The sequence below is a fragment of the Mustela nigripes genome, chromosome 6, assembly GCF_022355385.1.
Source record: "Mustela nigripes isolate SB6536 chromosome 6, MUSNIG.SB6536, whole genome shotgun sequence".
Lineage (NCBI taxonomy): Eukaryota > Metazoa > Chordata > Mammalia > Carnivora > Mustelidae > Mustela > Mustela nigripes.
The window spans coordinates 97,142,189-97,165,934 of NC_081562.1; the positions used below are offsets into that span (position 1 = coordinate 97,142,189).

General features: G+C 33.6%; 1 protein-coding gene across 6 annotated transcripts in view; it reads left to right on the forward strand.

Moving 5' to 3' along the window:
• The window catches only part of USP15 (ubiquitin specific peptidase 15), a 112,685-nt gene extending 90,902 nt beyond the window's left edge, over nt 1–21,783 (forward strand). For 4 of the 6 annotated variants that reach the window (XM_059403595.1, XM_059403596.1, XM_059403598.1 and 1 more), the window contains 14 exons: nt 755–928; nt 2,424–2,582; nt 2,662–2,886; nt 8,143–8,226; nt 8,317–8,411; nt 8,510–8,701; nt 9,628–9,743; nt 9,925–10,197; nt 10,572–10,642; nt 10,984–11,099; nt 11,968–12,117; nt 14,336–14,439; nt 16,190–16,278; nt 19,803–21,783. In XM_059403595.1, coding sequence (XP_059259578.1) covers nt 755–928; nt 2,424–2,582; nt 2,662–2,886; nt 8,143–8,226; nt 8,317–8,411; nt 8,510–8,701; nt 9,628–9,743; nt 9,925–10,197; nt 10,572–10,642; nt 10,984–11,099; nt 11,968–12,117; nt 14,336–14,439; nt 16,190–16,278; nt 19,803–19,985 — 2,031 coding nt within the window. In that variant the 3' untranslated portion in view covers nt 19,986–21,783. Of the gene's footprint in view, nt 1–401; nt 489–754; nt 929–2,423; nt 2,583–2,661; nt 2,887–8,142; nt 8,227–8,316; nt 8,412–8,509; nt 8,702–9,627; nt 9,744–9,924; nt 10,198–10,571; nt 10,643–10,983; nt 11,100–11,967; nt 12,118–14,335; nt 14,440–16,189; nt 16,279–19,802 lie in introns of those variants that run through there. The other 2 variants (XM_059403600.1, XR_009404865.1) reach the window with 2 other exon arrangements.
• The last annotated feature ends 1,963 nt before the right edge of the window (nt 21,784–23,746 follow it).

Sequence of the window (23,746 nt, forward strand, 5' to 3'; positions counted from 1 at the left end):
TGACTTAAAATTATTCATCTTGAGATAATATATTATAGAAAAACTATATTTCTGTCATCTATTTTATTTTAAATCCTAAATTATTTAATTCTAAGTAAAAATAGAGATGGAGAATTAACTTATTCATCGTTTTAATCTTGCCATAAAGGAAAATTGGATTGTTATGGTATTGAACTTGATGATGTAAGAACACACTTAGCTAGAGTTCACATAACAAAAGTTGGTTTCCTCAGGCTCAGCTAATCTGTACTGTCCCTTTTAAAAAATGGTTGACCAAATGGAAAACGTAAAGGCTGCTCTTTCATGATAAGGAATTGACAATGGAAGCAGTAAATACCTCTTTAAAGTTAATTTCTTGTTGCACTCTATCTCAGTTTTTACCTACTCAGGCTAATTTGCAGGTGCCTGGGATGAGTAGACAATCCATAATTTCTACCAATCAAGTAAAAGAAGGAAAGAAAACTCTGAGCTTCTCTCCCAGTTAACAGGTAGTTTGCTGTGGTTAAAATTAATGCAGATTTTACAGCAACAAATTAGCATTTTCATTTATTATAAGTAATTGATTTGAAATTTGGGAAATGAATAGTTGAGTGCATCATTTGAGTGTTTATTTGACTAATTACTTTACTAGTTCAAGAGACCATCATGTAAATTTTTCTCTGTATATTATGGCAAGTCAGTTTATTTCTCTCTTCATTTTAACATGTTTAATGTGTGGTTACTTTTACTTGAAAATGTGTTTTATTCTTTGCAGTGTTTGAGCAATACACCTCCACTTACTGAATACTTCCTCAATGATAAGTATCAAGAAGAACTGAATTTTGATAATCCCTTGGGAATGAGAGGCGAAATTGCTAAATCTTACGCTGAATTGATCAAACAAATGTGGTCTGGAAAATTTAGCTATGTCACACCAAGAGCCTTTAAGGTTAGTATAGTAAGTACATTTTCTATTATGGCTGTGTCATCCCCAAGAGGACAAAAACAGGTTCTTTGGGGAAGGAGTGGAAAAAATCATAGCTGTTAAATTGATTTGTGGCCCTCCATAGAGACCCAGCACAAACAGATACACAATATATCTGTGCTGTTAAATTTTCTGGGTGGGGGATGGGTCAGATGATTACTTTAAAATGTCCAAAAAGGTTCTAGGGGATGGGGAGGGAAATAATGAAAAGCTGGAAAACACTGTTATGGTACGAAGTGACAAAAAACAGCAGAGCATATGCAGGTTGCTTTAGAATACAGTGCATATCTAAAAAACCTATGTAAATTTTTATTACAAATGTAAAGGCTAAATTTGAGCAGGTCATTGAAGTCTAATAACTCAGTTTTGAGAGTCATTGTAAGTTTGAAATATTATTGAAATGAAACTAGTCTGCAAAACCAGCACTACATATTAATTAAATATTTTCAATATAATCCTTAAACTTTTAAGTTTATTCTTATTTGTGAAGTGGTTACCTCTTAGAACCAATAAAAGCTCAAGTAATTTAGTTTGCCATTCAAATAAGAATTGAGCTGAAATTTAGTTTTATATATTAAAAAAATTTTTCCAGTTAAGATTTTTGTTTGTTTAAGATTTTGTTTGACACAGAAAGCAGGGAAATAATTTTTCTATTTATTACAGGTGAGTTCTGTTTTAAAGAGAATTAGCAGTTTTCAGTTGTTTTTTAACACAAACAAACTTAAATGATACTCACATAGGATATCTAGCAGGCAACATTTTATTAACTATATACTAGTTCTTAAAAAATACAGCAAATGAAAACACTGTTGCATTTATGTATCTTCTTTAACTTTCTAAGCTTTGGACAACCTAGTTTAGACAAACTCTTTCTTAATCCTTACCCGTGATTCCAATTAGTTTTGTTTTACTAGATATTGTCTTAAAATTATGTGTAAACAGGGTCCTGATATCTGGCTTTTTCTTTCACATTTCTTCAGTTTTATCAAAAAAAATACTAGTATTGTAAAGACTAAGAAAATTATATATGAACACAAACATTCCTGTTATCCCTGAGATTTATCCTCTTTTTACACAGAGAAACAAAATGAGAGCTTTGTAATTTTTTTCTAGTGACCCAGAAGTAATATTGAATTTTGATAGTCTTTAGTATTTCCAAATCCTTTGTACAAAACTTTACTATATTTTCTGTCCTCCGGTCTTATCTGTATTACAGATTAGTTACTTAAAAATGTTTATTTAAAAAATGTTTTTAAGATATGTAATTATATGTATGTATTTATATGTAATTACCATATCTGCAAATGACTGCAAAAGTGCCACAAGTTGATTTGGAGGTGACAAATAATTTTAGCAGTCAATGAATTTACAAAATATGGGATCCGTGAATAGTGAGAATCAAATTTTTTTAATCAGTCTTGTACCTATAACTGATTTTATAGTTTTGCTTTTCTTACAGACACAAGTAGGACGTTTTGCACCTCAGTTCTCCGGATACCAGCAGCAGGACTGTCAAGAGCTATTAGCTTTCCTATTAGATGGATTACATGAAGATTTGAATAGAATTAGGAAAAAACCATATATACAATTAAAAGATGCAGATGGAAGGCCAGATAAGGTAAATTTGATGATATTATTGTCACCACTGTTATAATAATGTTATATCCCTGTGTAATATGTGTGTATTTTTCTTACAGATTGTTGCTGAAGAAGCCTGGGAAAACCATTTAAAAAGAAATGATTCTATCATAGTAGATATATTTCACGGGCTTTTCAAATCAACTTTAGTTTGTCCTGAATGTGCTAAGATTTCTGTAACATTTGATCCTTTTTGTTACTTGACACTTCCATTGCCCATGAAAAAAGAACGTACCTTGGAAGTATATTTAGTTAGAATGGATCCACTTACTAAACCTATGCAGGTAAATCATGATTATTTTCTTTGCATTTCTTACTTTTATAAAAACTTGGTGTTGAGACCTTGTGGCTCAAGTATAATTCAATAATAAGTTTATTTGTGTAAGAGATTTTATACACTAAATACTTTGGAAATTTTAGTACAGCTTTTTAGAATTTTGAAAAGGTGAGGGATGTGTAAAGTATTATTTGTAAAAGCAAAATTCTCAAAGTCTTTTTCTTATGAAAGAAAAATGATAGGTTGTTCAATTTACAGTGTTAGGATTAAGTATGAGCTTACCAAAGATTAATAACATTATTTTTCCCATTTTCCAACTTGAACTTTAATGTTAATTATATATTTTTTCTAATGGCTGTTGGAAGTAGAACTAATAGCATACATTTTGATTCATGATTTGCTAATAGTATACTTAAATACCTCTGATATTTAGGCATGTTAACTTGGAAGAGAAATGGAAATTTAGTTTGGCTATAAATACTTGCTTCACTAATGTTCTAAGCAAAGCACTATATTTTCTCCCTTCATTAATCAGTTAATCCTTCTCTGACACCTGAACCACCCTTAAAAAAAGTAGTTCTTCCTCTTCTACCTTCAGTTCAATTCTATTATCACACTTAATAAATTTTGTTATAACCTTTGGTTTACTTATCTTTTCTCCACTAGACCATGAGTTCTTTGAAGATGGGGACTTTGTAAATCTTTGTATTTCCAACCCCCATAACTTGTAGTACTACTGATGCAGAAATATTCAAAAATTATATTCATTGAAATATGTGTTGGGCACCTCATGAAATTGTAAAGCTCTGTTTAACAAACAGGAGACATGGTTCCTACTTTAGAAGACTGTTTCCTGAAGATCTTTAGCTTAGATTCCAACCAGATAGTGCAGTTTCTTAGAGCATTGTAGTTATAAACTGAGTGGCTTTAAACAATAGAAATTTTTTTTCTCACAATTCTGGTGGCTAGAAGACTAAAATCAAGAGTACCAGCATGGTTGGTATCTAGTACAGACTCTATTCCTGGTTTACAGACAACCTTGTCCTCACTGTGTTGAGAGAGAGCACAGTGAGAGAGAGCACCTGTTTGCACATAAGGTCTGTTGCATCTCCTTATAAGGGAAGTAATCCCATCGTGAGGGCCCCACCTTTTTGATCTCATAAAAACCACCCAAAAGCCCCCTCTCCAAATACCATTACTTTAGTGGTTAGGGTTTCAACACTAAATTTTAAGGGGACACAGTTCAGTCAATAGCAATATCATGAGATCTGTATGAAAGGTCTACTTTTGAGCAAAGTTAAAATCTTACCATTACTTCGTGTAAGTGTTTGGGTTTACTCTTAACAAGGACACCATAAATGAAGTGTTCATAATAAAAGTATAGTCCTTTCATTCAGAGTGATTAAGGTCTAGTAAAGACTAGTCATACACTTAATGCACATTTCCCCTATTTCTTTTGCTACTTTATATGTTTCCTTCATGAACTCATTGAACCTGATGCCTTCATGTCAATATCTCATTCAGTAGTACTGAGAATATTGAGCAGGGTCAGAAAAGGCCTGCTTTTATTTTTGGCCAGGGGAATATAGGTTCACATTTCTTTTTTTTTTTTTTTTTTTTTTTTTAATTTTTTTTTTTTAAAGATTTTATTTATTTATTTGAGAGAGAGACAGTGAGAGAGAACATGAGCGAGGAGAAGGTCAGGGGGAGAAGCAGACTCCCCATGGAGCTGGGAGCCCGATGTGGGACTGGATCCCGGGACTCCAGGATCATGACCTGAGCCGAAGGCAGTCGTCCAACCAACTGAGCCACCCAGGTGCCCCTAGGTTCACATTTCTAAACTCACACCCTTTAATAAGCATAAAATTATTAGTGTTCTTTTCAGTGGAAGGAAACAGTAACAATGCTAAACTACACTCGTACCTCCAGTTTGGAAATTTGTAAATATATGCCAATGAGTATAATGGAATGAGAGAGAAGCATAAACAATAAGTAAAATTTATCGCAACAAAAAAATAAATACACTGTTTTTCTACATTACATTTGTTAAAAACAGTATTCTCCCATGCTAGTAATACAAAGTAATCTTTATTACCTAGAGACAGATTGCATTCAAATTTCACATTAGCCTATAAGGCATGTACTGAATGTTCTCCCATAATTTGAGTTTTAAATTGTTTTCCCAGTAATATGAATTCCATTAGTATAGCTCTTTTTCTTTTAAGATTTTATTTATTTATTTGACAGGGAGAGACAGTGAGAGAGGGAAAACAAGCAGGGGGAGTGGTAGAGGGAGAAGCAGGCTTCCCTCAGAGCTGGGATTGAGCCCAGTCCAGGACTCGATCCCAGGACCTTGGCAGCATGACCTGAGCCGAAGGCAGATGCTTAACTACTAAGCCACCCAGGTGCCCCAGTATACCTCTTTTTACACTTGGTGGCCAAAACTACAGATTTGTGGAGATTGGAGTCATGGTCATCACAAAGAATTGGGCATTTTTTTCCTACGTGAAGGCAGTAACAATTCAAATACAAAATGACGGGCTCATTAACAGTGTGCTTTAACCAGCTGGAGAGGAAAGGTAAATTAACCGAGTTAACTTACTTGATGAGTTGTCCCATCAATAAGTTGATTTAGGTCATAATTAGTAATTGTATTGAACATGTATTGGACTCCCCCCATACTCTGCGAAGTGCTGGAAATCAAAGGTGTTCCTGGTTCTTGTTCCCAAGAAGCTTTTCATACAGTGTGAAAAATGCTGTGATAGTGTACTGTAGGAGTATACAGGAGTGACATACCCCAACCTACCAATACACCTGTGTTGAATCCTGAGGATGATTAGGTTTTAAGCGTGTGAAAGCTGGAAATAAAGACATTGTAGAGAACAAGAATGGGATATACAAAGAGCTAAAGGCAAAGAGGATGTAGCCCACATATGGAAATTATAAGTAGATAATATGGTAAGCAGAAGTGAGCTAATAAAGAAATTTGCTGCCATGAAAGGAAGTTTGGACTTCATCCTAAAAATGAGGGGAGCCATTAAAGATAATTAAATGAGAGATTACGTGACCGGATTTGTATTCGAGAAAAAAGACCCAGGCTAGTGCAAAGATTGGATTGGAAAAGCTTAGGTCAGATGTACTAAGACCATGTAAGTGAGTTTTGCAGTGATCAGATGATAAATGAAAAGGGCTTGAGCTTTTAAGATTAGTGTCAGGATGGCAGTTAGAACAAATAGTTGAATACAAGAAGTAAAAATGTTTAAGTGCATTCAAAGATGATGCCAAGCTTATTGGGTTGCAAAACTGAGGAGACAGAGGTGCTATTTGTTTTAATGGGATATAGAGGAAGAAAGGTTTAGAAAGAAACCTGTTTTAATATTGGATATGCTGACCTAACATGACCTAAATCTGCGTTAAGTATTGTACATGTTGAGGTGCATGAGGAAAATTTAGGTAGTTGGCATTGAGTTTCTCTATCTAGACTGGAGGAGAGACATCTGTGCTTGAGATAGAAAGTGGGCAGTGAACTCTATGAAAATAATGAATGTCTTAGAAGGATGAGATTCCTTAAGGATAGGGTGATCCTGTAATGTATCATCTAAACCAGAATTCTCTTAAAAATAAAAGGGGCCATTATTAATAATTATACTAGGACAGCAGGCTCATCCAGGACTGGCCAGAGCAAACTGGGGGGGTATATTGTCACCTGTTCTAAAGAGAGCCTATACAGTCAAGAAGAGGGCTCAGGGGGTGGGGGAGGGTAGCGTCTGGGTGACTCAGTACGTTAAGCCTTTTATCATCTGCCTTGGGCTCAAGTCATGACCCCATTGTCCTGGGATCAAGTTCCACATTGAACTCCTTGCTCAAGGAGGTGCCTGTTTCTTCCTCTGCCTTCTGCTCCCCCTGCTTGTGGGCGTGTGCGCGCTCTCTCTCTCTCTCTCTCTCTCTCTCTCTGACAAATAAATAAAATCTTAAGAAGAAAAAAAGATTAAGGGTAAAATTCTAAAGGAATTTGACAACCTTGGTAATGGGTAAAAGAAAGAAATGAGGACAAAAGCCTAGGGGTGGATTGATAAGTGAATGGGAAGTGAGGAAGTTAAGATACTGTAGACATTACTTTTAGCAAGGTTATTTATAAAGCAAATGAGAAAGGGAGATAGAGGGAAGAGGCAGTGAAGGAGTGGTTTATTTCATTCTTTTTTCCTTTCTTTCTTTTCCTTTTTTTTTTTTTTTTTTTTTTTTTTGGAGAGGCTTGTAAATTATTTCACTGCTTATATAAGGATCAGAACAAAATGGAATAAGGACTGATTGCTGGTTCCCAAGGAAATGGAACATGATGAGATTCAGAGCATAGATGCTAGGTTTAGCCTTAGATGGGAAGGGTGACACCTGATTCTCTTTCCTATGTAGAAAAAGATGGAGAAAAGGATCTTTTAGAAGTTTGTTGAAGGACACAAAGTTGGAGATTTTCCTATCCAGTAACCTCTTTTTTACTTTTTTTCTTTTTTTTTCTTTTTTTTTTTTTTTTTTGGTATTCTGTAGACCGTGAAGGGAGAAGTGGTGAAATAGGAAGCCTAAGGAATGGTGAGGATTTTATATAGTTACTGAGAGAAATGAAGGAAGAAGTAACTAAGGGAGGCACAGAATTTCTGGCTAGTGTTGAACAATCAGTTAAGACTTGGGCACTGAGAATTTGTAGCAAACCAGTCTCTAAGTTGGTCAGTTTTCTCCAGCATATCAAACAGCTCTAAGGAACTATAGCAAGAATAAAATTGAATAACAAAGTAGTTAAAGGTTTTGCAGTGCAGTAGTTGAAATGATAAATCATGTAGGATCTGGATGGAAGGCCATGAAGACAGTAGGAAGCTGGAAAACCAGGAGAAGATTGAGAATTAAAAGGACTAAAGCTCTAAGTGCAAGCCAAGAATGGGGAAGAACAAGTTTCCAGGAGAAGTAATTAATGGTTAGTCAGTAGCCTGATAAAGAGTTTAAGAAACTGGAGGTGGAATGAGTTTATGGCAAGGTGCAAGAAGTGAACTACAGTTGAATGTAAGTGTGGGTCTTTGAATCAAAGATCCAGGGGAAAATAAGGCTAATTTAAATTATCCATAGAGACATTGCCAGCGAGGATGATGGTAGGATTGGAGAAAGACACTGTAAAACAACTACTAAGTGAATATGAGGAAGCAACCGTGAGTTCATTTTCATCTACTGAGTATTTTTTCCAAAGTAATAAATTTATTACAATTTTTTGTTTTTTTAGTACAAAGTGGTTGTCCCCAAAATTGGAAACATACTTGATCTTTGTACAGCATTGTCTGCTTTGTCAGGAGTACCTGCAGATAAGGTAAGGTATTTCTGGGTTTGAAGAATGTAAACTGGAGTTTAGTTTTTCAGTGATGTAAAACCAGCTTAATAGAAATTTATTTCCTTTTAGATGATAGTTACTGATATATACAATCATAGATTTCACAGAATATTCGCTATGGATGAAAACCTTAGTAGTATTATGGAACGGGATGATATTTATGTGTAAGTATAAAATTCATTGTGCAAAATATTAATTGGGAAAATTTCAGAAGAAATAACATAAAAGTTTTCAGAGTTTATGGTCAGTTTTGTCCTTATAGGTTTGAAATTAACATCAATAGGACAGAAGATACAGAGCATGTGATTATTCCTGTTTGCCTAAGAGAAAAATTTAGACATTCAAGTTATACCCACCATACTGGTTCTTCACTTTTTGGTCAGCCTTTTCTTATGGCTGTACCACGAAATAATACTGAAGATAAACTCTATAATCTCCTGCTTTTGAGAATGTGGTAAGTGTCAGACAATTCTACATTAACAAAATGAGTGTTAGAATAGTTAATAAAAATAAATGTATAGTGTACTATCAGAATATAATTTGATAAGCCCATATTATCTCAACTGTGTTTAAACAGAAATTTACAAAATCAAATTATAGTTTAATTCAGTTTGTTGATCATGTAAAAACACATTATTTAGGTAATTGCAAACCCAGAAAGCATGGTTCTTTTAGCTGTTTTAAACCAGAAGTTTGTAGTTGGAAGAAAATAGGAATTTGTCATGTATGCACTCTGACATTATAACAAATTTCAGATGCTTCATTTCTTTATACACATTGCTGGTTCAGGAACTCCTACAAATGGTTTTATTTAAAAGAATAAATTTTCAGGGTTGAGAGTATTTTAAGCCAACCCATTTTTGTCTTCCTAAAAACCTTGATTTGAAATGTAATCAAAACTGCCATTTGATTCCTTTGGTTTTATCCTTTGTAACTGACACATTCTTTCTGGCATACCTATTTTAATCATTATAGTCTCATAACCCATACATAAAGATCACATTATACAGTCATTAGTGATCTTAGCAATAATACATACATCACCTAAATGAGGATATTTATACAATAATTTTAAGTCAAGAAATTATTTGCCACATACTTTTTTTTTAAGTTTTTTTTTTTTTAAGATTTTATTTATTTATTTGATCAAGTCCCGCATCAGGCTCTCTGCTCAGCAGGGAGCCTGCTTCCTCCTCTCTCTCTCTCTCTCTCTCTCTCTCTGCCTGCCTCTCTGCCTACTTGTGATCGCTCTCTGTCAAATAAACAAATAAAATCTTTAAAAAAAAAAAAAAGTACTGAAAGAATGGGGAAAAAAATTTTTTTTTTTTTAGTTTTTACCATCATAGAACTAAATTTGTATGATTTCTGATTTTATTTAAGCCGATATGTCAAAATATCTACTGAAACAGAGGAAACTGAAGGATCCCTACACTGCTGTAAGGACCAAAATATTAATGGGAATGGCCCAAATGGCATACATGAAGAAGGCTCACCAAGTAAGACTTTCCTGTTAAATTTTATAAAACCTTTCACTTGGATTATTGCCTCAGAAAAAAAGAAGATGGGGATTAAGGAACTAAGAAAAATCTCTCCAAGCCTGGGAAAAATATTGTTAATATTAATAACTTTTAAATGTAGCATTGGGTTTATTTAAAGACTTCTAATGTCTAAAATTAGGTGAAATGGAAACAGATGAGCCAGATGATGAATCCAGCCAGGATCAAGAACTTCCCTCCGAGAATGAAAATAGTCAGTCTGAAGATTCAGTTGGAGGAGATAATGATTCTGAAAATGGATTATGTACTGAGGAAATTTGCAAAGGTCAAATCACGGGACACAAAAAAAGATTGTTTACATTCCAGTTCAACAATTTAGGCAATACAGATATCAACTACATCAAAGATGATACCAGGCATATAAGATTTGATGAGCGGCAGCTTAGGCTAGATGGTAAGTATGAAAACTGGCTTGAACACTGAACTTGACCAAAGTATGTTATTATTTTAGGTGAAAACTGAAATTCAATAGTCATGAAAAATAACATTCACTTATCTATATAAAATCTACATATCTTAAATGAGAAGTCTTAATTTCTAAGCGTACTAAAACACAGCACTGCTTATTAAATGGAGGTTAGACTTATGCTTAAGTTTTCTATTTTTTTTAACTCCTTAAATTTTTAATGACTTGGAAACAGCAAGTAGAAAGGTAGTCCAAGTAGAAGAGATTGTTTATTCTAGTATAGATCTTAACATTAAAATATACTCATTTTAATGAAGGCATATTAAGTTTTAAAGAAAAAAAAAATGTGTTTTTCATCTTAGAAAGATCTTTTCTTGCTTTGGATTGGGATCCTGATTTGAAAAAACGATATTTTGATGAAAATGCTGCTGAGGTAAGTCATCACTCATTCCATATCTACCCAGGTTGATTGCAGTTTTGTTACTTTCTTTTCCTTCTACCAAGTATGGTTATTTTGCTAGTAGAAAAATGGTTATGTACTAGAAAAGTCTTATTGGTTTACAAACATGCTTTCTATTAACAGTTTTAATCATCCATGTAGGTGTGTATAGAGAAGTTTTTTTTAGAAGAGTGGTATAAATCTCAGCTGAAATAAGCTTTATAGTTCTTTTGAGAAAGTTTAGGAGTTTTTCATTGCTATTCATAGTAAGATGGTATCACTAAAATGAGTTTTGTTTCATTTGTTCTCTTAACTCAAGAAATACTTCTCTTTAGGATTTTGAAAAACATGAAAGTGTGGAATATAAACCTCCTAAAAAACCCTTTGTGAAATTAAAAGATTGCATTGAGCTTTTTACAACAAAAGAAAAGCTAGGTGCTGAAGATCCCTGGTAAGAGACAAAGTTAAAAAATTGCATCTGATTATTTTGTAAGGATTTGTACTGAGGTATGTGATATATCAAGTTGAAAAAGTAGTAACTAAATTCCTTTTGATATTTTAAATAATAAGCACTTCTTTAAAAATAGTCTGTTAAAAGTGATTCGAGGGGCACTGGGTGTCTCAGTGGATTTAGGTTTCTGTCTTTGGCCCAGGTCACAATCCTAGGGTCGTGGGATCAAGCCCTTTATCAGGCTCCCTGCCCAGTTGGGAGCCTGCTGCTTCCTCTCCTCCCCACTTGTGCGCTCTCTCACTTTATCTGTCACTGTCTGTCTCTCTCTCTCTCTCTCTCTCAAATAAGTAAATAAAATCTTTAAAAAGAAAAGTGACTCAGATGTTTAGAAGTATTATTATAATGTTAAGCTTTAATCTTTTTACTGTATTTTCTACAGTAGCAATTTTACTATGGATAATTTTAGTTTTCCCAAGAATTTTTTGCTGTGCAGCTATTTTGATAGAAACGTTTTTAGGAAAATCATGTTTTGTGGTGTTAATTCCATTAGAGCCCAGAAGTTTTGAGATTTTCTAATACTTATATCTCAGCATAGTTTTGTATTCTTTTAGCTTACTAAAATGTAAATAATCTAGCCTTCATCATTTCTTTGAATACCTATATACATATTAATTTATAATATTCTAAATTTGATTTACTGAAGATACATACATACATATATATATATATATATATGTATATCTAATTCTGATGTATATTAGGCACATAGTAATTGCCCACTGAATAAATGTGAAACTTGCCAAGCATTTTTTTAATCTATTATTTTCATTACCTTTAGCAAGCTTTGAATATTTCACTTTATTTTTAGGTATTGTCCAAATTGTAAAGAACATCAGCAAGCCACAAAGAAACTGGATTTATGGTCCCTGCCTCCAGTACTTGTGGTACATCTCAAGCGATTTTCTTACAGTCGATACATGAGAGACAAACTGGATACTTTAGTTGATTTTCCAATCAAGTAAGTTTTGATTATGCTTTATAAACATTGGGCAACTGTAGGTTCGTAAAATCATCAGATAGTATTGGATCCAACTTCAGTTTTTTAGTGTATTTATGAGTAGTCTGAAAAATTTGTAAGGATCAGTAAAAATTTTTATTCCTTTTTAGATATTTTTCAGAGAGGGGCACCTGGGTGGCTCAGTGGGTTAAGCCTCTGCCTTCAGCTCAGGTCATGATCTCAGGGTCCCGGGATCAAGTACCATGTCGGGCTCTTTGCTCAGCAGGGAGCCTGCTTCCTCCTCTCTCTCTCTGCCTACTTGTGATCTCTCCCTGTCAAATAAAATAAAGTCTTTTAAAAAAAATAGATACTTTTCAGAGAATAAAGAGAAAATATACCTTTTAAACAGAATAAAAGTAATTCTGTATTACATTATTATATGGGTTCATTGGCACTGTTTATAAATAAATCTAAGATACTCTGTGGGATCGTACTGATTTTATTTTTTCCTAGGATATATTTCATCATTAATAATCAGTTATTCCTAAGTACACTTTTTTACAAAGACTGAGTGTGAAACAGAATAATGTAATTGTTGAAAAGGATGATACCAGTAGTATAATCAGTCATCCCTTTTGTGTCATACTTCAGTTTATTGCATTGGTCAGAGTATTACATCATTTTTGTAAAAAGTCTGGAGACAGCATCTTTGTAGTCCTTTATTTTTTTCTAAACCTTTCACTAAATTTAATTGAGAATTCATAAGGACAAAAATGAAATTGTGTATTCTTGTTCACATGGTCCAGGAAGGACTTCATCACGCAATATTTTACAGCAATAACTTGGTACTCTCCCATTTTGCTAAAAGAACATTGATAGTATTCTTTTATATTTTGTATTTGTGCACCAGGTGTTTGAAACAGTTAACAAGTAGACACCTGCCATTGGCAGGTGTGTGTGATTAGAAAGAAATAGAGGTAATATTGAAAACATTCTTTGGATTGCTTATTCTGATTGGTGTAAAGTTACAATTAAAAACATTTTGCAGTTTTTTACCAGAAAAAAAATGGTAATTTTCTCCTTAACAAAATTATGAGCCATCAAAGTTTTCTCAAGTTTTTTATAGCATTAAAAAATATATATATATAGCATTTTAAGTGCAAGAAGAACCAAAGTAATGATAAGCTGGAATCTGTGAGATATACTTGAAATTTTATTCATTATTGCTTTTTAATGATGCAAGTCCAAAAAAAACAAATAATGATAAGTTATAAAATGGTCATGTTCCAGTTTCATGCATGACAGATTACAAACAGTTGGTTGCGTTTCAAAAAATATTGCCCACTTGGGGTATATAGATCATCAGAACCAGAGAAATGTAGAATAATCCTTAAAGATGTAATTACTCGGGGCACCTGGGTGGCTCAGTGGGTTAAGCTGCTGCCTTCAGCTCAGGTCATGATCTCAGGGCCCTGGGATCGAGTCCCGCATCGGGCTCTCTGCTCAGCAGGGAGCCTGCTTCCTCCTTCTCTCTGCCTGCCTCTCTGCCTACTTGTGATCTCTCTCTGTCAAATAAATAAACAAAATCTTTAAAAAAAAAAAAAAAAAAAGATGTAATTACTCAAAATGACTTCAGAAATATGAAAAATTAAAAGGGTCAATGGCAAATGGTGATGACTCTTTTACTATATACTAGAGAGTTAAGTGTATTAGCATAAAACATAAATCTGAATAAACAGCAGTCAGTAGACAATTTTAAAATTCCTAGCCCCTAAGAAAAATTCTTGCCAAAATATTCAAAACTTAGAGGTGTATGCATATTTTTGGTGTGTGTGTGTGTCTGTATATATATATAAAATTATATATATGTTTGTATTTACACATACATATGATATGTTTTACAGTTATTTGACTCTTATTTCTTTAGTGAGGGAGATTTTTTTTTTTTTTAAAGATTTTATTTATTTATTTGACAGAGAGAAATTACAAGTACACTGAGAGGCAGGCAGAGAGAGAGAGAAGGAAGCAGGCTCCCTGCTGAGCAGAGAGCCCAATGTGGGACTCGATCCCAGGACCCTGAGATCATGACCTGAGCCGAAGGCAGCGGCTTAACCCACTGAGCCACCCAGGCACCCGAGATTTTTTATATAAATGAGAGTCAAGCAACATTGACAGAAGATAATAGAATTCATGACACTTAGAGAAAACATAAAACTAACTTGATCTCTTTGTTAAACAGTGACCTGGATATGTCAGAATTCCTAATTAATCCAAATGCAGGTCCTTGTCGCTATAATTTGATTGCTGTTTCCAACCACTATGGAGGGATGGGAGGAGGACACTGTAAGTTGACAGTTTACCATTTTGCTAAAATCATGATGTTTGATTACTGTAGACTTTTTCCTTAAGATATTTATTAAAGGGAAAGGGTAGAATGCCTGGCTGCCTTGGTCAATAGCATGTGACTCCTGATCTTTACTTTTTTTCTCCTCTGTTGAAGTATATAATTTATAATTAAAGCTATAAATTTCCCTCTACTGCTTTGTCTTTATTCCATTAACTTTGAAATGTAGTATTTTCATCTACTTTTAATTCTGTATATATTTTTAATTTCCTTTATTATTTTCTTATTAGTCCAGGGCACTTAATCATACGCTTTTCCAAATGTATGGTTTTTTAAAGCTCTCCTTCTGTCTTAATTTTGATTTTATTACATAACAGTTGGGGATACTACCTGTGTTATATTAATCCTTAGTTTATTAAATTGTTCATGTACCTTAATACATGGTCTGTTTCTTAAATGTTTCTGTACCTGAAAAACGTATGTAGTTCCTGTCCAGACATAGAATTCTATATTTCTCTTATATTTGAAGCTTATTAGTTATATTCAGATATTTGTTATATTTCTTAGAATTTGTCAGGATTCTTATTAAAATGTTGATTTATCTATCTCTACTAATAATTTTATTAATTGTTTTACATTATTAGTTGCATTTATGTTTGAAATGGTAGCTCTTCTTTCTTGTTCCTTTTACCAGTATTTGACATATTTTTTCTTTTGGTATCACTTGGTTTGCAAACTCTAGGTGCCTTTTTGTTCAGTTTTTCTCTTATAAATCATTTTATTGTTAGATCTTGTCTTTTTATTCAGTGTTTATTTTTACTTATGGATACAGTGGTCTGCAGTTCAGCTGACAAACTTACAACCCACAATAGGCTCCACACAGAAGAGCAGCAATTTTGTTTTGTGAGGGGTAGAACTATTTAGAAGATATAACCTATAAAGTGTCACTTTTTAGAAGCTATGATGACAGATAATTATTTTGCAGACATTTTGCAACTTTGTTTCCTCAGTTATTGGATAGTTAAGACAAAGCATGAAATGTGTAAAGGGGGCATTTTTAACTTCTAATGATAAAGCAGATCTTTAAAAGTTGTACAAATAAATTACCTTTTTTTTCTTGCTCCGTATTTTCGTTAAAGACTAAAAAATATTTTGATGTAAAAACTACTACAAGTTAATAGGATGGTATTGAAAAAATATTTGTCATACAAAATTTAAGTTACGATTAAATAACTTGGGTTTAAATGCTGGGTTTAAATGCTCACTCAACCTGGTGAAAGCTTACCAGCTTTACCGTTACATATTAAACTTCTCTTAATGTTTCACTTTCCCCATTTCTAAAGTTAGAGGAATAATAATACCTTCTCTATGAGATAATACATGTAAAGTACATAGCACTAGAGCTGGTCTACCATAAGCACTACATAAATATTAATTCCCATGTATTGTCATTAGTGTTATTCTGTGAACTGAAAAATAATAAATCTATTCTGTGTGTCCTTGGGATGAAAAAGTCACAAATTTCAATGTCTTTGAAAATTATCTTGGGCATTTAGATTGTAGGAAATATATTAAAACCTGTAATCAATGGAATCAGTTGAATGTGTAATAGGTCTTTAGGTCTTGTGTAGATGATTGTCATGTAATTTTAATATGTATTCCTTATATAGATGATTGTAAAGTTTTGCGGGTTCCCCCAGGAAACCATAGATCATTTCAGTCACAGAAGTGATTATATTTTTTCATTAGATACTGCTTTCGCAAAAAATAAAGATGATGGAAAATGGTACTACTTTGATGACAGTAGTGTCTCAACTGCATCTGAAGACCAGATTGTGGTAAGTATATTTCCTGAAAAATCACAAGAGCCACTTTATTTTTTTTTTTTAAAGATTTTATTTATTTACTTGACAGAGATCACAAGTAGGCAGAGAGGCAGGCAGAGAGAGAGGAGGAAGCAGGCTCCCTGCTGAGCAGAGAGCCCGATGTGGGACTCGATCCCAGGACCCTGGGATCATGACCTGAGCCGAAAGCAGAGGCATTACCCCACTGAGCCACCCAGGCGCCCCGCAAGAGCCACTTTAAAAGCTCCCATGAAACACTACAGTCTATATTTTAGCAGTTTCTAATAGTTAAGAGATACTTTCTCTGATTTAAAGAAATGTAAAGTTGTCCTCTAAGTGGAAATTTGTCTCCAAATTTGCCTACTAAAAGAAGCATAAATTTCATCATGAAAAATGGAGTTTTCTAATGAAAATAATAAAATTTTCCTTTGGAAAGTAGGAAAGTAGGTTCAGACATTTGGGGACATTGACTACTTAGCATACTAAAATAGAAAAGGAAAAATCTTTAAGGGCCTTCTATTACCATACCTATGATTTTTAAAGTAAAGTCTTATGCTTTGTGACTCTTAAACATTTAAACTCAAAATTACATGGTTGGATGAAACAAATTAGAGAAATTTTTTTAAATTGACCTTGAGTATCTGTTACTTGAATATCTTCTGAATAGTAGAAAAATGAGGAAGTAATATCTGTTCATATTTGCATCAGTTTTTCAGCCACAGCTGGAGCCAGAATATTGGCATTTGTTTTGCTTCCCAGTAGAGCATATTTTTATTAACAAATATTGATTAGTGAGGGGATGACAAGTTTATTCTAAGAAGAAAGCGAAGACTTGGCTTAATAAGGGTTTATTTTTCTATTAAAGTTTGTATTCCTAAATTTTACTGTTTGATCACAATAGTACAAAGAGTGAGAAATGTAGTATTTGTTCCTGTGAGCATGGAGCTCATATTTCCCAGTTTAAATTTTACATTCTTTGAGGACAGAAACTAGCTTTTTCATTAGTTTGTAGTGCCTTAAGTCTTCAACATATATTGTCCAGTTTAATAAATTAATTAACTTCTGAGCCCTATTATTGACATAGTTTTAATCCATTGTTGTATGAACAGATATGAAATAATTTTGAGTTGTTTCTTTACAGATATCTTATATCTTTATCTATGTGTGTATATATATTATGTACTGTTACTTAACTCCCTAACAAAGAGACTTGAACACTAATGTTTTTTAAATATGTATGTGCCTAAATTAATTATATTTCCAGTTTATATTTAGACTCCTAATTTCAGGTCTCAACCATCACTTTTCAGTTGTGTTCTTCTCTCTAGATCTCCCAACCAAAACATCCTGAAATTACCTACAGTGATGATACTTCATGTAGTCAGCAGGTATTTGAGTACCTTCTTTATATAGGACTCAATTCTAAACAAGATTAAAAGACAGCTATTTCTGACTTGAAGAGGCTGAAAGTCCAGAAATGACAGAGAAGTAAATTAACAGTTAAATCATAAGTACTGTTAAACATCTTGACTGCATGGAAATAGGACAGCCATCTCTCCATTGATTTAGGGTTTAGAGATAGGACCAGTGCAGGGAAGATTGCATGAGAAAGTGGTGTTTGACCTGAGTCTGCAACTTTAAAAATGGAAGTAAATTAAATGAAAGAAGTAAAGGTGTTCTAAGCAGAAAAGCAATACCTACAAAAGCAAGGAGGCATGACAGAACATGACATTTAGGAAAACAAATAATTTGGTATTATTGAAATAATTTGGTATTATTGAAAGGACATACTTTGCTATTATTGAAATAATTGGGTATTATTGAAAGGACATACTTGTTAGGAATATGGGGCAGAAATTAGGCTAAACTTAAACTTGGCAATTAGATCAAAAAGGATGATATTCTTCAGGGTTTAGAGCTTTTCTTAAAGACTGTGAGAAGCATGGGTGATTATTAAGCAATAGAACAGTATTAAATTTGGAAGGCAATGAAAAAAGAAACAGAAAGACCATTATAGCCTCCAGCTAAAAGAAGGTGTCATTCCTGCAATACAAGCTTCTAAATTTAAGTTTGTGGTGTAACGTATAGAGACAAGGGGGAAATAGATTTATAAGATAGTTCCTTAATAGAATTATTAGAACTTGATCAAGATTGGATAGAAATACATAGAAATGCATAGGAAGAAGTTGAAGATGACTTAATTCAGCATTTACCACGAGAGGAAATATAGGAAGAATATTTGCTGTTGAAATTTGAGCTACTTATATGATAGCTTTGGGGAATTTTCCATTAGAAAGTGGGACTAATAGGACTAGAGTTCAGGAGTGAGAACTAGCTTTAGTTATAAATTTGCATTATTGGTCTTAGATAGCAGTTGAAGCCATAGGTTTGAATAAGTCACCTAGTGAGAAGGTAAAGATTGAGAAAGAGTTGACAGAGGACAGAAAGTGATTTTTTTTTTTTAAGGTTAGGACTTAATGAGAACACAAAAAAAGAAACAACCATGGAGATAGAAGATCTAAGGAAAAATAGTGTCATAAATGCCAAAAATTATTTGATGCAGGAAAGAGGAGGAGTAAAGCATTAAATGCTATCGAGAGATTGACTAAAAGGATTTTAAAAAGCACCCATTTAATTTGTCTATAGCAGATTATTGCCTCTAGTGAAAGGCATTTCGTTAGAATGATTGGGGCAACAGATCATACTGAATTGAGGAGTGTGCATGAGAGTGAAAAATGAATATTCGACAGCTCTATCTGCCAGCCTGGCAACTAGAAGAAGGCAGTAGCATGAAGAGGGGTTTAGGATGGGAAAAGACTTTTGAGTATTTGTTATGCCAAGAAGTCCACTAGATAAAGAACTTACTAAAGATACGTAGTGATGGGTGCCTGGGTGGCTCAGTGGGTTAAAGCCTCTGCCTTTGGCTCAGGTCATGATCTCAGGGTCCTGGAATCGAGCCCGCATCAGACTCTCTGCTTAGCAGGGAGCCTGTTTCCCCCTCTTTCTCTTCCTGCCTCTCTGCGTACTTGTGATCTCTGTCTGTCAAATAAATAAATAAAATCTTTTTTAAAAATAAAATAAAAAATAAAGATACGTAGTGATGATGAACGGAGCAATATCCTTAACAGTAGGAAAAGCTGGACTATAAAGCAAACTTAGAGTAATTAGTGTTAGAAAGAAGCTTACCTTTTCCTTAGAGATGGGAGGGAAGAAGCATAGAATTGTTTCATGTTAACTAGGTCGATCTATGAAATAGTTGCTTTTACTTACCTATTCAACGAATGTAATAGAGAATAAAAATGCTAATTCTGGTGACTTTTCCTCCTTTATATATAGATGTCATCTTATATTTAAACCAATTTTAGTAACTTCCTTTTGACCATGTGGGATTTTTCTGTTTGATTTATGCCCTGTTTGATTTATGACCAAAATGGATTACCAGCTGAAAAATACATTGTATACTTAATGTGATCTTTGAGAATTTTGATGATTTTAATATGCTTTATTTGTTTCAACAGTCCAAAGCGGCATATGTACTTTTCTACCAGAGACAAGACACTTTCAGTGGAACTGGCTTTTTTCCTCTTGACCGAGAAACTAAAGGTGCTTCAGCTGCCACAGGCATCCCATTAGAAAGTGATGAAGATAGCAATGATAATGACAATGATATAGAAAATGAAAACTGTATGCACACTAACTAATGAAAGTTCTAGAAGCCATAAAAGAGAGACTTTCCTGCTGGTGGTATCTATTGAAATGATGAAGTTACCCACCACATTAAACAAAAGTCTGAGATGGGGAGTTTCAGATAACCGAATGTAAATCCTTTATCAGATTTTAACTTGTGCAGTACTTGAAGTGAAACACAATGAAAACTTTAACAGAAATTGTCTCTTAATACATTTACAGTCTTGTAATTACAAGCTAAATATATATAGGAAATCACAAATAAATCCCTTTTAAGTTTGCTGCTGTTTTGATGAATTATGTTTTCTTTAATTTTTTGGATGTGAGTTAATTGATGACAAATGTTAAATTTGTGGATGTTGGTCATTTATTTTGCTCTAATAATACTGCAAGAAAACTATGGCTGAACTTAGTTTTTGGATAATCTAGTTCATGTGCATTAGGCTGCCACATAATATTACTATAATATTTAGCTGCGGTATCAATGTGGCATAATACTGCAGTAGTATTCTTGGAAAACCAAATTTTCAAATCTATCCCTGGTAATCTACATGGGCCTATTAAAAAACCAAATCATGATATAAAAAACAATCTTGGAAAAGTTATTTTCTTTTGTAGTATCACTAAAAATCCAGAATATTATGTTCATCTTAGTGCTGTTGTGGAAACAGGTTCTAGATTTCACACTCCATCTAAAATGATTTTTCAGTTAAATGTAAGTATTTTTTACTGCTATTCGGATCTATTCCTTAGATACTCAAAATATTTTTCACTTGCTTTAAAATGTATATCTTTAATCTGGTGTGTTCCAAAATTAAAATTTTTGCTGTCTGTTTTTCTCTACCCCATTTTTCGGTAATTTGGCAACTTTTAGCTCTTCCAATTATTGTAATAGAAGGACAGACTTAAGGATATTCTGTATCCATAGTAATAACTACATCAAGCTTAGATGAGAAATTTTTTTCCTATACTGGCCTTTAAATCATTAATGGACAATTGGCTTTAAGGTAGGTCTGTTAACTTTCTTTGTGTGTTCCTGATGGAATTCACCATAGCCTTACAGCTTTTCTCAGAAGGTAACTTGTTATAAGAAAATTGGCATTGCATGTTCTAGAGTCAGAACCTGTATAGTAAATAAAGCATACAAACCTTGAATTTGATTTAAGTTCGCCACATTCAAGGATCCAGGATGCCAAAAATACGTGTGAACATTTGAAACATTTTTCATTTGCTGCTTTTTCCCTTTAATCTAGTTGAAAGAATGTATTGTCGATTGGCATACAATACTGCCTTTAATAGAAAATCTAAATGCTGGGGCACATTTCACATATCGACTACCTGAGAAATTGCTTTGTGTCCCACTGTTATTAAAGCAAAAAGTATAATGTTCTTCACTTGAACTAATCAAATACAATAGATTATAAATTGTGTATTGTAAATAAAAGTTCACTCTGTGAGTGCACATTTTTGGTAAATTATTTATTTATGTTAGCATTTAAAAGTTAAAAAAGAAAATGCATTTGACCAGGATAAATGAGGTATGTTGATCATGGCTTTGCTTTATACCTTGATATTAAAGCTGGTTTTTCATCCTGGTATTTTAAAAGCTGCTTTGGGTTTGTTTTTGTTTTTGTTTTTGTTTATCTTTTCTTTTCCTTTCTTTTCTTGCTTTTCTTCTTTTTTTTTTTAATGTAAACTAACCTCCTGCATGTCAGAGGTTAAAATTTTGTCTGCACTTGAGTTCACTTGAGTTTACATTTGAAATGTGCATGTTTATTTATACAGATTTCAATAAAGCTATTTAAGGCCTTATTTAGTCTTTTATTTCTTACTCTGAATCTTTTGATAAAAACCCCCTATTTTTAATGGGTGGGTGACTATATGATAGACTTTTTAGTTATTATATAATTAAAGATAGAAAAGAAAGCATGTCAGAGTAAAGCAGATCCTCTTAAGGATGTGTTTCAAAGTTGATTTTTAAATAATCATTAAACATTTATTTATGCACCTACTAATCACTGTTCTGTAGTCTTGAGATAGAGCCATAAAAAAGCATCCCTCCACTCACAGAGCTTGCAGTCTTTCTGCTGTCTAGCACCTAATAGACTTTTCATTTTTCTGAGGTTTACAGAAAAACCAAAATTAACTTTTTCCAGCCCTGGATTGTAGTTTCCACCCCAGTTGTCCATGGAGACCCATTTGTTTTCAATGCCTTTGATTAACTTTTATTCCCACCAAAAGAAGTGTTTTTAGAATAGAAAATGATGTTAATAATAGCATTGAATTTGTCAAACTCAAATGACATTGTCAGCTGCAAATAAATAAATAAATAAATATAGTGCAAAAGGTTAATCCATACTCTAATTAAAAGTAGATATTCATAATAATATCTAAGTAGATATTCTAATAGTATCTAATTCTAATAATAAGGGTGGTAGGAATGTAGCCAGTCTAGAATTCCACTGTTAGCTCTTCTATTTAGTAGTCAGATGACTTTGAATTTAATCTCCCCCAGTATGTTTCTTCACCTATAAAATTATAATAATAATAGCATTATTGAGTACTTAAAATGGACCAGGTAGTATATTAAAGTGTTGTATGTAGTATCTCATTTAATCCCATAGTAGCTATGAGGTAGAGACATTCATCATCATTGTTTTTCATTTGGAGAAACCAAGGTACAAAGCAGTTACTATTCCCAAGTTTACATAATTACTATGTGGTGGAGCCAATATTCTATCCTCAGTTCTGTATACTCCTGCCCACTTTGTTATAATGTCTGCCTCACAGGATTTTGAGATCTCAAATGAGCTCGTGTATTTTATGGAAAGGTGCTTTGTAAACTATGTAGTATACTCATTACTGATTTAAATTTAATACAGCACTTTTTTCCTTGTTTATCTAACTCAAGTATGCCGTTCTTTACATTTCCACAAATGCATCCCTAATTTTCAGGACTCTTTTCTTCACATATAATTTAGTTTTAATTAATCTCTGTAATAGCTATAGCTTGATACTTTGTTTAAAGATCTTGCTTTCTCTTATGGTTTGTTCTTTTTAGCAGACCTATATTTATCCTTGCTTTCCTGGCAACTCACTATAAAACCACACAAACCTTTGATTTGGGCATGAAGAAAATCAGTAACTATTGATTGATTCTGTATAAGAACAGAATTTAAGGACAACACTTTCTCATCAACTAATCTCCCTGAGGTAAGGACATTCTATAAGAAATAAGCCAGGAGGGGCACCTGTGTGTCTCAGTGGGTTAAAGCCTCTGCCTTCAGCTTGGGTCGTGATCCCCAGGTCCTGGGATCGAGCCCCGCATCTGGCTCTGTGCTCAGCAAGGAGCCTGCTTCCCCACCTCTCTCTTTCTGCCTCTCTGCCTACTTGTGATCTCTGTCAAATAAATAAATGAAATCTTAAAAAAAAGAAAGAAAGAAAAAGAAAGAAGCCAGGAGACTGTAAGGAAAGATAAGGTGAGTTTCTTTCATTGGCTTACCAAAGGGGCAGGGGATGGGGTGTGTGCAGATTAGAATCTTGCACCCCAAAGAGGAATTGACACTATTATTGGTACATGGTGAAAATAAAAAGCAGGCCAACTTTTGGTCAGTTTTTTTATGGGGTTTTTGTTGTTGTTGTTGTTTTTAGGAAAAACTTGGGGGGAGGACACGGGAGGGAGAATCCCAAAGCAGATTCCCTATTGAGTGTGGATCCCGGTAGGTGCTCCATCTCAAAACCCTGACATGAGCCAAAATCAAGAATCAGCTGCTCA